This window comes from Gavia stellata, chromosome 12 (assembly GCF_030936135.1).
Source record: "Gavia stellata isolate bGavSte3 chromosome 12, bGavSte3.hap2, whole genome shotgun sequence".
Lineage (NCBI taxonomy): Eukaryota > Metazoa > Chordata > Aves > Gaviiformes > Gaviidae > Gavia > Gavia stellata.
In genome coordinates, this window is record NC_082605.1 from 6,115,295 (window position 1) to 6,128,251 (window position 12,957).

The 12,957-nt window shown below is 64.1% G+C and overlaps 1 protein-coding gene across 1 annotated transcript; it reads left to right on the forward strand.

Annotated features, from left to right (window-relative positions):
- The first annotated feature begins 1,111 nt into the window (after positions 1–1,111).
- Positions 1,112–12,957, forward strand: LOC132317959 (semaphorin-3D-like). The gene is made up of 17 exons (XM_059823558.1): positions 1,112–1,235; positions 6,316–6,476; positions 7,228–7,290; positions 7,546–7,665; positions 8,017–8,119; positions 8,589–8,717; positions 9,040–9,185; positions 9,425–9,539; positions 9,698–9,767; positions 10,106–10,250; positions 10,331–10,553; positions 10,674–10,762; positions 11,267–11,308; positions 11,587–11,744; positions 11,991–12,055; positions 12,309–12,439; positions 12,519–12,957. The coding sequence occupies exons 1-17, from the start codon at positions 1,112–1,114 to the stop codon at positions 12,933–12,935; spliced, it is 2,301 nt and encodes a 766-aa protein (XP_059679541.1). The 3' UTR covers positions 12,936–12,957.

Sequence of the window (12,957 nt, forward strand, 5' to 3'; positions counted from 1 at the left end):
CCCAAGCTGAGATAAGACAAACGTTAGAGGTCCCTCACTGGGCTCTGGCCAAGCACTGGCAGTCTGAGCAGATATTTAGCAGAGGATGCTCAAGCTCCAAGAGCCTGTTGATGGGTGTACAGCTCCCAACGCACTACCTGCCTCTTCCCTCATGTCAGTCATCTGCGGGATACTCAGATCCGAGTGTTCCTGAGTACTGCATGCCGTGGACATGCCGGCACTGCACCGCAGCCCTCCCCTAGGCAGGCTGTAATAGCTGGTCTTCCGAATTCCCTTCATGTGAAACATATTGGAGCTCCCAGGGGGCAGAAGGGGCAGCTGGTGAGCGGGTCTCCCAGCCACAGCTGCGTTTCCCAGTATCCAAACTGGCCCTGTGAGCACCAGCTGCTCTGCCAGCTCCCAGAGGTGGAGGCTGCGGGGTGTCCCGGCTGGGACCAGCACGGCTCGCGGCAAGAGAGATGTTCAGAAATCCTCCTCACCCTACCAGAACCATCGGTGACTGCTGAGGCTGCGAGGGCAGCCCAGCCAGCAAGGCGTCCACCTCCTGGGGCCCCGCTTTCCCTCCCAGCCCGGCTGGTTCGGGCTGCACGGGCTCCTCAAGACAAGCCTTGTCTCCCCCCAGCCCGCGCTCCCCGGGGAGGGGTGGCCCCCGGCCCCCTGGCAGCCTGCAGGTGCTCCGCTCAGATAAACGCTGACGAGGCGCTTGCGGCGGGCACTGCAGGGTCCCCAGCCTGTGCCTCGCCGCCCCGGCGTGCAGAGCTCGCCGTGGCTGTGACCTCCCCCCGCAGCAGGCTGCACAGCAGCCCCGGCTCATTTTCCAGCGCTGTGGGTGTGCAGGGGGCTGGACACTTGCTCTTGGTGGCTCCTCTCTGGCAGGCAGCTGGCCTGACGTCTTCTCGGGGATGAGCTGACCTGCCGAGCTGTCACTCGCGGTCCCTCGAGCACCGTCCCCAGCCGGGGGCTGGTGGGACGAGGCTTCTGACCCACACACAGCCCCCCGTGGTGCAGCCTTCCCCTTCTCTGCTTGCAGCTGGTGGCGGAGGCAGCGTCTCGCTGCTGGACCATGGTGCTGTGAGGGTGAGCCACCCCGTCCCCGCTGCCGAGCGCCAGGATGCAAGCTGCCCCCGGCCACAGGCTGCCCCTCGCCGCAGTCCTCCTCTGCCTCCTCCTGCAGCAGCCGGGCAGCAGCAAGGCATGGAAGCAGCACGCCCCACGCCTTCGCCTTGCCTACAAAGGTAAGCGGCCGCCCAGGCAGATTTCCTTGGGGTTTGCGCCTTGCTTGGGAGGGCTGGGAGAGCGTCCTGCAGTCAGGGAGTGAAGGGGGCGGCCAGGGCTCGGGGGAGGCAGGCAGTAGCCCCACCGTTGTGGCTGCAGCATCTCCACACGTTGGGCCCTTGGGATGTTTCGTGGCTGCAGCCCCGAGCACAGCCCCTGAGGATGCTGCACCAGCGCTGCTGGCATCGGAGAAGGATGCTGAGCAAGGAACGCCCTGCTGGGATCTGAGATCCCTGCTCCAGCGCAACGTCGGGACCGGCAGGGATGTCTCCTTCTGCCTAGACTCACTCTGGGCATCTTATACGGTGTGTAAGATGGTCAGCTGGAGCCGACCTGGGCAGCCCCAGCTCTTCACGCTCACGGTGCAAGAGGGAGACTGAGCCCCAGGTAGTGCTGTCGGCCCCTTCCTCTGCCTCCCACCAGCCCAGTCCTGCCCCAGCTCAGCCCTTCTGCCCTTACCCCTCCTTTCCTGCCGAGAGGCTGATCCGTTGTAGAGCATTTCCCTGCTGCACTTTACCCTTCCCCCCTGCATCTGTCTTGTCTGTTTAGATTATGAGCTCCTCAGGGGAGGCACAGTTTGCTCTTCTTGTGCCTGATGCAAAGGGGGGGCCTCTTCTCGCTCATCTGAAGATGCAACAGGAGCAGACTGACAGGTAGCACAGTACAGACCCAGCAGGGAAGTGCAAAAGGGGAGTCTCCAGGGAAAGGGTCTCTGCAGGGGAATGACCTGAGCGGTTAGAGCAGAGCCCTGCTAGCCTGGCAGCTGGTCACCCTGCCATGGACCTGCAGCATGGACTTGGCCGATTTACCTGCTTTCAGCTTCTCCTATGTGAAAAAGAGCAAGTTGCTTTGAAGGACAGACAGCTCAGTACACCCCCGGTGCTGCCCCGGACGTGGCTGTCGGCAGGGCTCAACCAGCCCTTCTCCACACCTCTGAGGCGGCACCCATGCTTTCCCATGGGCATCGCGCTCAAAGGCCTGGGGCCATCCTCTTGGCCTGCTCCATCACCCTGAGAAGCTGCTCTCCAGGCAGCGGCCACCGGCGACGGGGAAGATGCCCCCGGCTTGTGGCTGGCGAGGGCTGGACCTCCCAGGGATGCAGGATATCCCTGCAGGGAGGTGGTCCTCGCTGATAGCCCGGCTCGGAAACACGGTGCAAGGGTCTGCCTTTCCTTGGGGCTGGAGGAGGCAGAGCAGGGCTGCTGGGGCAGTGGGAGCGCAGGGGGACTGCTGACTTCAAAGCCCCACAGTGTGCTGGGGCCAGACATGCCAAAAGCCCTCAAGTCTTGGGCAGAGGCAGGAGAGGAAGCTCCCAGCCTCAGGAGGGCTCAAGGACAATGCGAACAATGGCAGGGGATGTGACTCACGGACAGCACGGGGCAGGTTCAAGGACACAATGCCTTGAGAAGTTTAGGTTTAAAAACCCCTTGATAAAAAAAAATAAAAGGAGGCCTTTGAGCATCTGTCTACGGGATCAGCCTTGCCCTCAGATCCCAGCATGGGGGAGGCAGGCAGAGCTCTTGGTGGGGAGCGGAGCGGGGGGAGAAGATGCAAACAGGCTTGCGAGAAGGAAATGACAGCACCGAAGGCTGGGAGAGCAAAGGAAGGATGGGGCACGGGGCAGGGGGCCAGGAACAACAGCAGCGGCTCCCACCCTGCCAAGGAGGCGAGGAGGAGGTTTATAATAGCATGCCGGCAATCACGGCCGCGCGAGAGGCAGCCTCCGGGTAAGCTGGGTCAGGCTGGGTCAGCCCTGACGCTGCCCGGAGCTGAGCCCCTCTGTTTTCTGAGGCCATAGAGCAGTGCAGCTACACAGCCAAACCACAGCACGCCTCCCAGCTCCTCTTACCGTACTAATCCAGGGCAGGCATAGCTAGAAGTTGGCAAACGGGTCTCCTGCCAGCCTTTGATCCACAGCCAGCCCAGCCGGGCGCGACCCAGAAGCCATCACCGTGCAGCAAGTGCTCAGGAGAGCGGGAGGCTGGTGGGGCTCTGGTTATCGGTCCCAAAAGCTGCGCTGGCACGTCTCTTATCAGCCGACAGCAGTGAGGGGCTGGAGCCCAATTTAACACCAAGCTTCCCCTGGGGCTTCAGGGATCTCCACCATGGTCTGCCCTGTCTGATGGCTGGGGGAAGGGGGGAGGACAGCCCCCCGGCACAGCCGGGCTGTGACCCCAGGAAGCCCAGGGTCGCCCTGCACTGAGGATGCTGTGGCTAAGGGGCAGGCAGAGATGATGGATAGGACAAGGCGGTTACAGTGGCCTCAACAATAAAGCAAAACACCGTGGCCTTGGGAGATAATGAGCACAAAGGAGAGGATGTTTCTCCGGGCTCACCCATCAGTTTAGCCACCACGCAGCTGCTGCAGAGACCGCCTGGATCCCTGCCTCCGAGGGTCGGGGTTTGGGTCAAATGCCCTGTGCGTATAGCTGGACTGGGGGCAAGAAGAGGCTGGTTTGTGCACAGCGGCTTCCTGCGTACGGGGTCTGGATCCACAGCACTCAATGTCTCCTTGGTGAGGGAGCAGAACCCTGCCACAGAGTCAGGCTGAGAGCCTCATGGTCATTGACGCTGCCAGGGGTCTCACGGTGCCAGCGTAGGGCAGGGAGTCCTTCCTGCGTCCTCCTGTATGCTATCACAGCAGCAGGGAGGGCTCCTCCATCATCCTGCTTGACCTTGTCCTCAGACAGGGCTGGGGCAGGTCAGAGGGTAACCGGCGGGTGACGTTCCCTGGGACGAGCCGTGCCCCGCTCTGCTTAATTACACTCATGTATTGGATGAACCTTTGACCTTCCCTCCCACCCCAACCTGACTCCCCAGTGCCCCGCCTGACATTTCCCCCTGGATTGGGCAGGTCCCGGGAGCGCTGGCAGACACAGGAGGGTGGGCAATGCACAGCAGCCCACTGGGGACCCAGCGGTGACAATGGCCTGCAGGCAGGGACAGGAATTCAGCTGTTAATCCCATTCAGCTGGTGGGAAATGGCTTGGGAATCTGTCCCCCTCCCCGCCGTAGCTGAGGCACCCAGAGGACACCCCTTGGGTACCCAAGGGATAGTGGGCAGTGAAGTGGGGCTGCGCACAATTTTTGTGGGAGCAGGAGAAGGGCCGGGAGCTCCCCGACACAGCTGGGAGTGGCTCCTGGCAGAGCAGGATTTGTGTCCTGCAGTAACTGGAGCTCTGACCCCGGCGGAAGGGGAGAAGGAAACGATGGCTGGGAGCGAGCCTGTCTGCAGCGGCATGGATCCGGGCAGGGACCCCTGCCTGCTGCCTGTGGCCCAGCAGGTCCTTCCCCTCAGGGACGAGCGGACGTCAGTGGCATTTCCAGCTCGCAGGCACTGGCCCTGCTTCCCCTCTGCCCTGGGAACCGGGTGGAAGGAAGAGAGACGCAACCTCCCGGGTCAGCCGGTTCCCTTTGAAGGGAGCCGTGCCCGTGCCCACGTACGCCCCACCTGCGCCCAGGGCCGCACGTCCGTCCACGCTCCCATCCACCCTGCCAGCGCCGGCTTCCCTTCACAGCTTCCCTCCCTCAGTTCCTGGCGCACTGCTTCAATCCGCAGGATTTGGGGTAATTTCTCAGCCTAGGTCTTACGGATCACCCTGGGTTCCAGCCACATTCCGTCTCCCTCCAGTCCCCATCCAGCAGCAGCCCATCTCCATCTCCCCTTCCCATGGCACCTTTCCCCGCACAGCGCCAAAGCCAAGAGCAGCCTTGCCAGCATAGCCAGCCCTCACCCTCTCCCTGGCCAGATCCCACCACCTCTGAAGAGGAAAACCATGTGTTATGATTTCTGGGCGCTCTAAGGCCCACCTTAGTTCCGCTCTTCCTGCCTTGATCCCTGGGAGCAGGCGCTCTCCGGGGCGGCAGCTGCTGCGATCCCGTGTCCGGTGCAGCAGCCGCCCCTGCGATGCTGGGGGATGCTCGCCCCGGCAGCCAGCCCCAGAACCTGGCGCTGCACGTCACGGACCAACGCGGGTCCCAGGGATGTTGTTTCAGGAGTGGTTAACCAAGAGACAAGAGCTTATTGTCCCTTTTGCGCACCCACACGCCCGCAACTGTGCCGGAGGGGCCATGCTGGCCATCCCCGGGCTTCTGCACGGGAGGAGCTGCAGCCTGAACAGCAGAGCCTTTCCCGCTGCCCTGCCATGTCCGTGGCACGCTTTGCCCCTCGGCAAGGTGGCTCTTCCCTCCACCAGTGCCAAATGGGTGCTCTTAAAAGCCCCTTTCCTGAGCCGGTCTAACGGTGGGTTTAGGCTGTGTCTCAGGACACAGAGGGGGAAATGTGGGGTGGTGGAGGCAGGGTCAGAGCAGCACCCGGGACACAGCTGGGGCCTTCCCTTACAAGCTGCTTGGCCCAGGGACAGGCCATCCGTCTGTCTGTCTGTCCCTTTGCACCCATCCGCCTGCCCACCCTGGTGCACCCACCCGCCTGCCCGTCCCTGCGCCTGGGGTAAAGCCCAGCAGACACTTCACAGACTCAAAGGCTTGGGGACAGGCGGAGGAGAGAAGTGTCTGCGCTGGGCTGTGGTGGCTGTGTTTCCACACAGCTTTTCCTTGGAAAGATGCTTCGCCCCGGCCAACAGCCAAAACCTTTTTTATATAAACTCTCTCGACCTGACGTCTGGGGAAAACATGCTGGGAGTTACAGCAAACGAGTCTCCTCTGTTCTCAGCCCTGTCCCCACGGAGGGCTTTGGGGCTCCAAGAGCTCCTCTGAAAGGCAGGCTGGAAGCTGAGCAACCTGGGCTCCTCGGGCTGGACCACGGTCCTGCCCCGCACCCTGCAAACCAGCCCAGGGCAAGGTCAGGGGAGTTCTCCTCTTTGTGGGGTGACTCAGAGTTTCCTCCAGGTAGGCTCATGGGAGGAGGCTTCAGGAGGAGCTTTGGGCAGGGAGGGTGGTGTTTTTCTGCCGAGGCAGTGGCAGGAAAGCTGTGTTCCCTTGGGCGCAGCCAGAGCTGCCCCGGAGAGGGGGAGTGCGGGGCCGCTGCCTGCTTGCTGTGTTACGGATGGGTTTCTCTTTCTCCCACCTTGTGCTCCTTAGATCTTCTGAAATCCAACAGCTCTCGCCTGCTGCTGGCCTCAGGGGACAGGCTGGATTTCCAAGCCCTCTTGGTGGATGAAGACAGGGCCTGGCTGATGGTGGGAGCAAAAAACCACATCTTCCTGCTCCACCTGGACCATCCCAGCAGAGAGCCTGAGAAGGTCAGTGCTGGGAGAAGGGTGTGAGTGTGACCCTGGCCAGGCTGGCCTCTTCCTCCTCGGCAGCCGCTCCTTGTTCCAGTGCCGGGGCGTGGAGGTGGATGTGCTCCGAGCTGGGCTGCCCTCATGTCACCGGGGACACATTTACACCAGGATGTCTCAATCAGTGGGGCCAACCCATCCCTGGCCGCGTTGAGCCCCGCTGGGACAGGCTGACGCCGGGGAAGGGACAGGGCGGCTTGGCCAGGAGAGGAGACCTGGGTGGACCCCGGGCGCGGGTGGAAGGGCAGTGCCCGGAGCCCTGCTATGACACCTAGTCCCTGCTGCTGCTGCGAGAGCCAAAACAGCTCCAGCAGCGACTCCGCTAATGTCATCCCAAGACATCCTGCTGGCAGGGTGTGCAGCTCAAGCCCAACAAAAGGAAAGCCCATTAAGGCGCTGCAGCCTGGCGTTCCCACAGGCCGGGCTCCAGGAGAGCCTGCCCACCGACTGGGCGTTCCGTGGCCCACCCAGGCTCTGTCCCCACGCCAGGTTCGCTCTGAGCCTATTTGGCAGGCTGCCTGCCGAGCTCGGCTGGGCCCTGGGGACCCAAGGGGGTGTCGGACCCGTCGCAGAGCGGCCCCATGTCCTCACTATGCACCTGAGCCTGGCATGAACTTTTGGCTGAGCCCGTTCCCACCAGTGCCCGCGGGAGCCAGCCGACCCAGGCAGGTGAAGGAAAGCTGGGGCTGCATCGGTGGGGTCTCTGTTGCAGATTTTCTGGCCAGCCTCCAGGGAGCAAGTCGAGCATTGCCAGCTGGCGGGGAAGAACGTGGAGGTAAGCAGGGCTGGCAGCACCCGGCTCGTGGCTTTTTGCAGCTTGCCATGGCTATTAAACACCCACATCACCCTGAAAGGGAGCCTTGGGTCTGACTGAGACGAGGGTGTTGAGCCAGCCAGAGTTAAGCTCAGCTTGCTGGCTGCCGGGGGAGGATCTGGCCGGGCTCCTGCATCCCAGGCAGACGTGCCAGGGGTTGGGCACCAGTGCCCAGACCTGGGCTCAGCCCACTAACAAACATCTCCCCTCGAGCAGACGGAGTGTGCCAACTTCATCCGCCTCCTCCAGCCCTTCAACAGGAGCCACGTGTTCGCCTGCGGGACCGGCTCCTACCAGCCCGTCTGTGCCTTCATCCAGCTGGGAGCCAGGGGGAAGGTGAGGCACACCCTGGCCAGCTACGTGCCCATTGCAGAAGGTGGCAAGAGACCCCCCCAGCATGTCTCCATCCTCTTCCCCAGTGAGTTGGGGGAAGAGGGATCCCCAGAGACTGGGGAGAGTGACCAGCCAGCCTGGCACAGTCCCTGCCGCCTGCATGGCCTTGCTGCACATGGCGAGAAGCAGCCCTGGCTTGGCAGTGCCAGGGTGCCTCGTGGGGACAGGACCTCGTCTAGGCTCGAGGGACCTGCTGCAGAGCCGAGCACACCGGCCTCCTTCCCACTCTTCTCCACAAGCCCAGCTTGTTTCCAGCCTCCCCCCGGGCTGACTTCTCCCTTTTGGCTCCGGCAGGGTCCCAGGGCTCCCCCCATGCGATTGGTGACCCACTCCTTGGAATCAGGGCGAGGACGGTGCCCGTACAGCCCCCATGAACCCTTCACAGGGCTCCTCATCGGTAAGAGTGGGGAGCAGAGGCGATGCTGGAAGGTGGGAGTGCTGGGAATGGTCTGTGCTGGGAGGCAATGGCAGCGGTGCCTGTGCCCAGCTCTGCTGTGCGTGGCTGTGGTCCTGGACCAGTGCCCGAGTGGATGTGCATGAGAGGAGCCATCCCACGGAGCCTGGTCCTGCCCCGGCTCACCCCGACCTCACGGTTTCTGCACAGAATTGCGAATGGGGGTGTAGATCGAACGGCACGCACATGGGGGTATGCGGTGTCACCAGCCTGCCCGCCTTGTACCGGTGCTGTGGAAGGGCTAGGCGGGTTGGGGGCTAGAAGCCGTGCTGGGTCACGGGTCTGGAGGAGGCTCCCAGCCAGGCTGTGCCACCTCCACCCTCCCCGCGCCTCTGAGGACACAGGGACATCCTGCCAGGGTACCTCCAGCAGCGGCACCCCAACCCACCCACGCCCCCCTCTGACCCCGCAGATGGGGAGCTGTATTCGGGCACTTCCAGTGACTTCATGGGCAGCAGCGCTGCCTTCTTCCGGACCTGGGTCCATGGGGCCGAGCAGAGCTACATCCGGACGGAGCAGAACCAGGACCACTGGCTACACGGTAGGAGTGTGGGGACCAGTGGGGTGGGGGGGTGGGGGGCCTCTCCTGCCTGCTGGGGAGAGGCTGGGGCCAGCACTGGGTCCAGAGCTCAGCGGTCTGAACCCCTTCTCCTCTCCGCGGGGAAGCACTGATGAAGCGTCTGGTGGGACCCATGCTCCAGCACGCACTCTGCAGCCTGAGCACCAGGAATGGGTAGCAGTCTCTCCATGGGGCACCCTGCGGACTCTCAGCATCTCGCACTGCTCCCAAGGGCTTCCAAGGGCAGTACAACAGGGTCAGATCAGGGCACAGGGCCATGTCATGCTGCTCCTTCCCCCCACAGAGCCCGCGTTTGTTGGCGCCTATGCCATACCTGATACCTATAACCCGCACGATGACAAGGTCTACATCTTCTTCCGTGAGACGGCCATGGAAGCTGGGCAGTGGGAGCGGCGGCACATCCACGCCAGGGTGGCCCGGGTCTGCAAGGTCAGTCACCACAGGCCAGCATGCTGCGGCCGGTCGTCCCACCAGGTGGGCTTTTACCTCCTCTGGGCCACAGGGCATCCCGAGCAGGGGCCAACACAAGGCGAGGGGTTGTCACCACAGCCCCACCACAGAGCAGAGGCCTCAGGGCTGGGGGTGTACCGCTGTGGGGATGGAGGAGCACGCGGTGGTGGGGGAGGCTTGGAGAGACTGGGCTGAGCCCAGCTCTTGGTGCACTGCAGAATGATGTCGGAGGGAAGCGCAGTCTCATCAACCGCTGGAGCACGTTCCTCAAGGCCCGCCTGGTGTGCTCCATCCCCGGGCCCCAGGGCACCGAGACCCACTTCGACCAGCTCGGTGAGTGCACAGCCCCCTCGGCAGCTGGGAACAATGCTGCTCCGCCACGCCTGCTCTTCCCCTTCGCCACGGGGATGGCCAGCCAAGGATGTTCACCTGCATCCCCGGGACCGGTGCTCCGGCTCCTGGGTGCCTCACCTCCACCCCTCTCTTTGCAGAGGATGTTTTCCTCCTGCGCACCCGGGACCCCCAGAACCCCCTTGTCTTCGGCCTCTTCACAGTCTCCAGGTGAGCGGGGCTCTGGCTAGCCCCTGCATGCGGCAGTCCAGCCCTCCCAGCCCCTCGCCGGGGAGTCCTGGTGGGGAGAAGGGCAGGACCAGCACCCAGCTGGAAGTTCCACCAGCCATTTCACTGCTTCCTCTGCTGCTGGTTCACCAGCCCGTCTGCCAAACCACCGGCTTCGGCATCGGCACAGCCGGTGGTCCCCCAGGCTGGACTGGCTGTGCCAAAGGGATTCCTGTCACCCCTTGGGAGCCGAGCGTGACTCCCAGGCTGGGTGTGGGTGTGCATGTGCCTGTCCCCTGCGGAGCGGCAGGGACACTGACAGCCCTGCGCTCCCTCCCCAGCGGCGTCTTCAGCGGCTCTGCCGTCTGTGTCTACTCGATGGCTGCCGTGAGAGCTGCCTTCAGCGGCCCCTTTGCACACAAGGAGGGATTCGACTACCGCTGGGTAGAATACAAGGGCCGCGTACCCTATCCCCGTCCGGGCACGGTAAGAGGCAGGGGAGCGGGGAGGGCTGGAGCAGGACAGACTGGCCTGGCCCTAACGCAGCTCCTCATGTCACCACGCAGTGCCCCAGCGAGACGTACGACCCCCTCCTGCGGTCCACCAAGGACTTCCCCGACGAGGTGATCAGCTTCATGCGCACCCACCAGCTCATGTGGGAGCCCGTGTACCCACAGGGCCGCCAGCCCATCCTGGTGAGGGTCAACGTACCCTACCGGCTGCGGCGGCTGCTGGTGCACAGGCTGGAGATGGAGAGCCGGCACTACGATGTGCTCTTCCTCGGCACAGGTGGGAACTCACCCCAGCTCTGGGGCCGCTGTCAGCACACGGCAGCTTGCATGGCACACCAGTCCTGCTGGCTCAGGCAGCTCCCAGCCCTGACAGCTCCTTCTCCTGCTGCGTTCACAGATGAAGGTAAAGTCCTGAAGGTGGGGCTGGCCGGTGGGGTGAGCCATGGCACCGAGGTGATCAGCCTGGAGGAGATCAGCGTCACTAAGGTAGGGGAAGCCAGGGCTTGGACCACGGTGGCTGGACCACAGTGGCTGGACCACGCAGCCTCCCCTTGCCCCGTGGCATCGTCCCTGCGGGCTCTGGCAGCATCTATCAGGGATGTCCCTCACCTCGCTGCTGGTGGCTCCCACCTGCCCTGACTGGCAGGTGATGCTGTTAGCATGGAGGGGAGCCAGGGGGTTGGCAGCCAAGTCATCTCCCAACTCCCCATCCAGTCCCTGGGGGAGATGGGGGTGGCACACTGGACCCCGAACTAAAATGGGAGGGCTGAGCCCAGGTTTGAAAGGATGGCTGCCAGGAAGGGCTGCCCTGGGCTGCCTGTGCCGAGCAGGGCCAGCTCAGGCTGCTCGCATGGAGCGGGTGGAGATGGGACCAGCGACCTAGGCCAGGGCCCTGGCACCCTGCCACCCTGGGGTCCCAGCCCCACTGGCATGCTGGGGCACCCGGGGGGGCACTGACACTGCTGCAGCCACCCTCTCCTTCCCCTCCAGGTGCCTTCTCCCATCCTGGACATGAAATTGTCACCAAAGCGGGTGAGTCCTCCCTCCTGCTTCTTCCTAAAGCAGCCAAGGGACAGGGCACGGGGGTCAGCTGGCCCCAGCCCCTCTGCCTGGGTCCCTTGGCCTCGGGGCTTGCCCATTTAGGGCACGGGCTCCTGCCAGGGCAGCCTGGGGGGTGGCAGGTTCTGCCCCCCACTCCCTGTGTCTCCCAGTGCCCCCACGCCAGCACGGGGCAGGGAGCTCCATTCCCCAGCTAGCCCCAGTCTCCAGCTTGGGGGTACTAACTGCCACCGCTCTGCTTGCCCGAGCAGCAGGAGCTGTTTGTGAGCAGCACCCACGGGCTGCTCCAGCTCTCCCTGTACCGCTGCGAGCTCTACGGCAAAACCTGCACCGACTGCTGCCTGGCCAGGGACCCCTACTGCACCTGGGACAGCAAGACCTGCGCCCCACACCTGCTCACCGAGAAGAGGTGAGCGTCCGCTCGGGCCAGCCCTCCTGTCCCCCTGCAAAGGGACGGGGTTCCGAGCAGGGAAGGACAAGCCACCAGCCCTGGAGCTTTATCTGTCAGCCCAGACCCCCACTGCCACCCTGCCTGCCTGTCCCCCAGCCCTCCCTTGTCCCCCCAGCCCTCCCCTTCTCCCTGGATGCTCTGCCATGGAGGGGTCCCACAGCCCGGGGCAGATGCCACCCCATAGCCCGGTCTGCTCTCCCACAGGCGCGCCCGCTGCCAGGACGTGCTGAAGTCTGACCCGCTCAGCCAGTGCCAGGACACCGCAGAGGGTGAGTGCCAGTCCCAGCCTCTCCGAGGGGCCCCAGTGCGGGCAGCCAGCTCTGCCCAGGGGCCAGCAGTGCCCGGGAGGGCGGGCAGCATGGCGCTGGGAAACCAGTGCCCACCAGCCAGACCAGCATCGTCCACCGCAGACCCTGTGCCACCCTCCATGTGCTGGATGCTCCGTGCTGCCCTCCCTCCCCGCCTGTCACACAGCTCCCACACAGGGTACTCACCCCTTCCCCTGTCCCGTCCTCCATGCAGGGACCGCTGCTGCGGAGAAGCTAGTTTTTGGGGTGGAGAAGAACTCAACCTTCCTCGAGTGCCTGGCGCGCTCCCCGCAGACGACTGTCAGGTGGCTGGTGCAGCACGGCGAGGAGACAGGCCTGAGCGAGGTATGGGGGACAGGGTGGCAGGGATGAGGTGCAGGGGTGGCTCCGTCCCCCGGACTGACCCACAGTGCCTTTGCCCCAGGTCAGGAACAACGGCCACTTCTCGGTGCTGGAGCAAGGGCTGCTGATCCGCCAGCTGGCGAGGGAGGACGCGGGCACCTACGAGTGCCAGGCAGTGGAACGCTCCTTCTCCCGGCCCCTCACCCGATACAGCCTCCGCATCATCAGGCACGAGGCCATGGAGGTGCCACCTTACAAACGGAGCAAGGGGGCCGAGCTGGGAGGGACCCATCAGAGCCCCCGGCCCCGGATTGACCTGCACCCAGGCTACAAGGGCTTCCCGCGGGCCCTGGGGGCACCGGGCACCAGCCTGGATGTCTACTGCAACGCCCTGCGGCACCAGGAAAGGCAGCGGCAGAAAGCCTGGCACCAGAAGTGGCAGCACCCGTCCCCGGACAGCAAGAACGGCCGGGTGCGGAGGCACCCCCAGCCCCTGTGAGAGGGCAGAGGGAGCTGGGGCC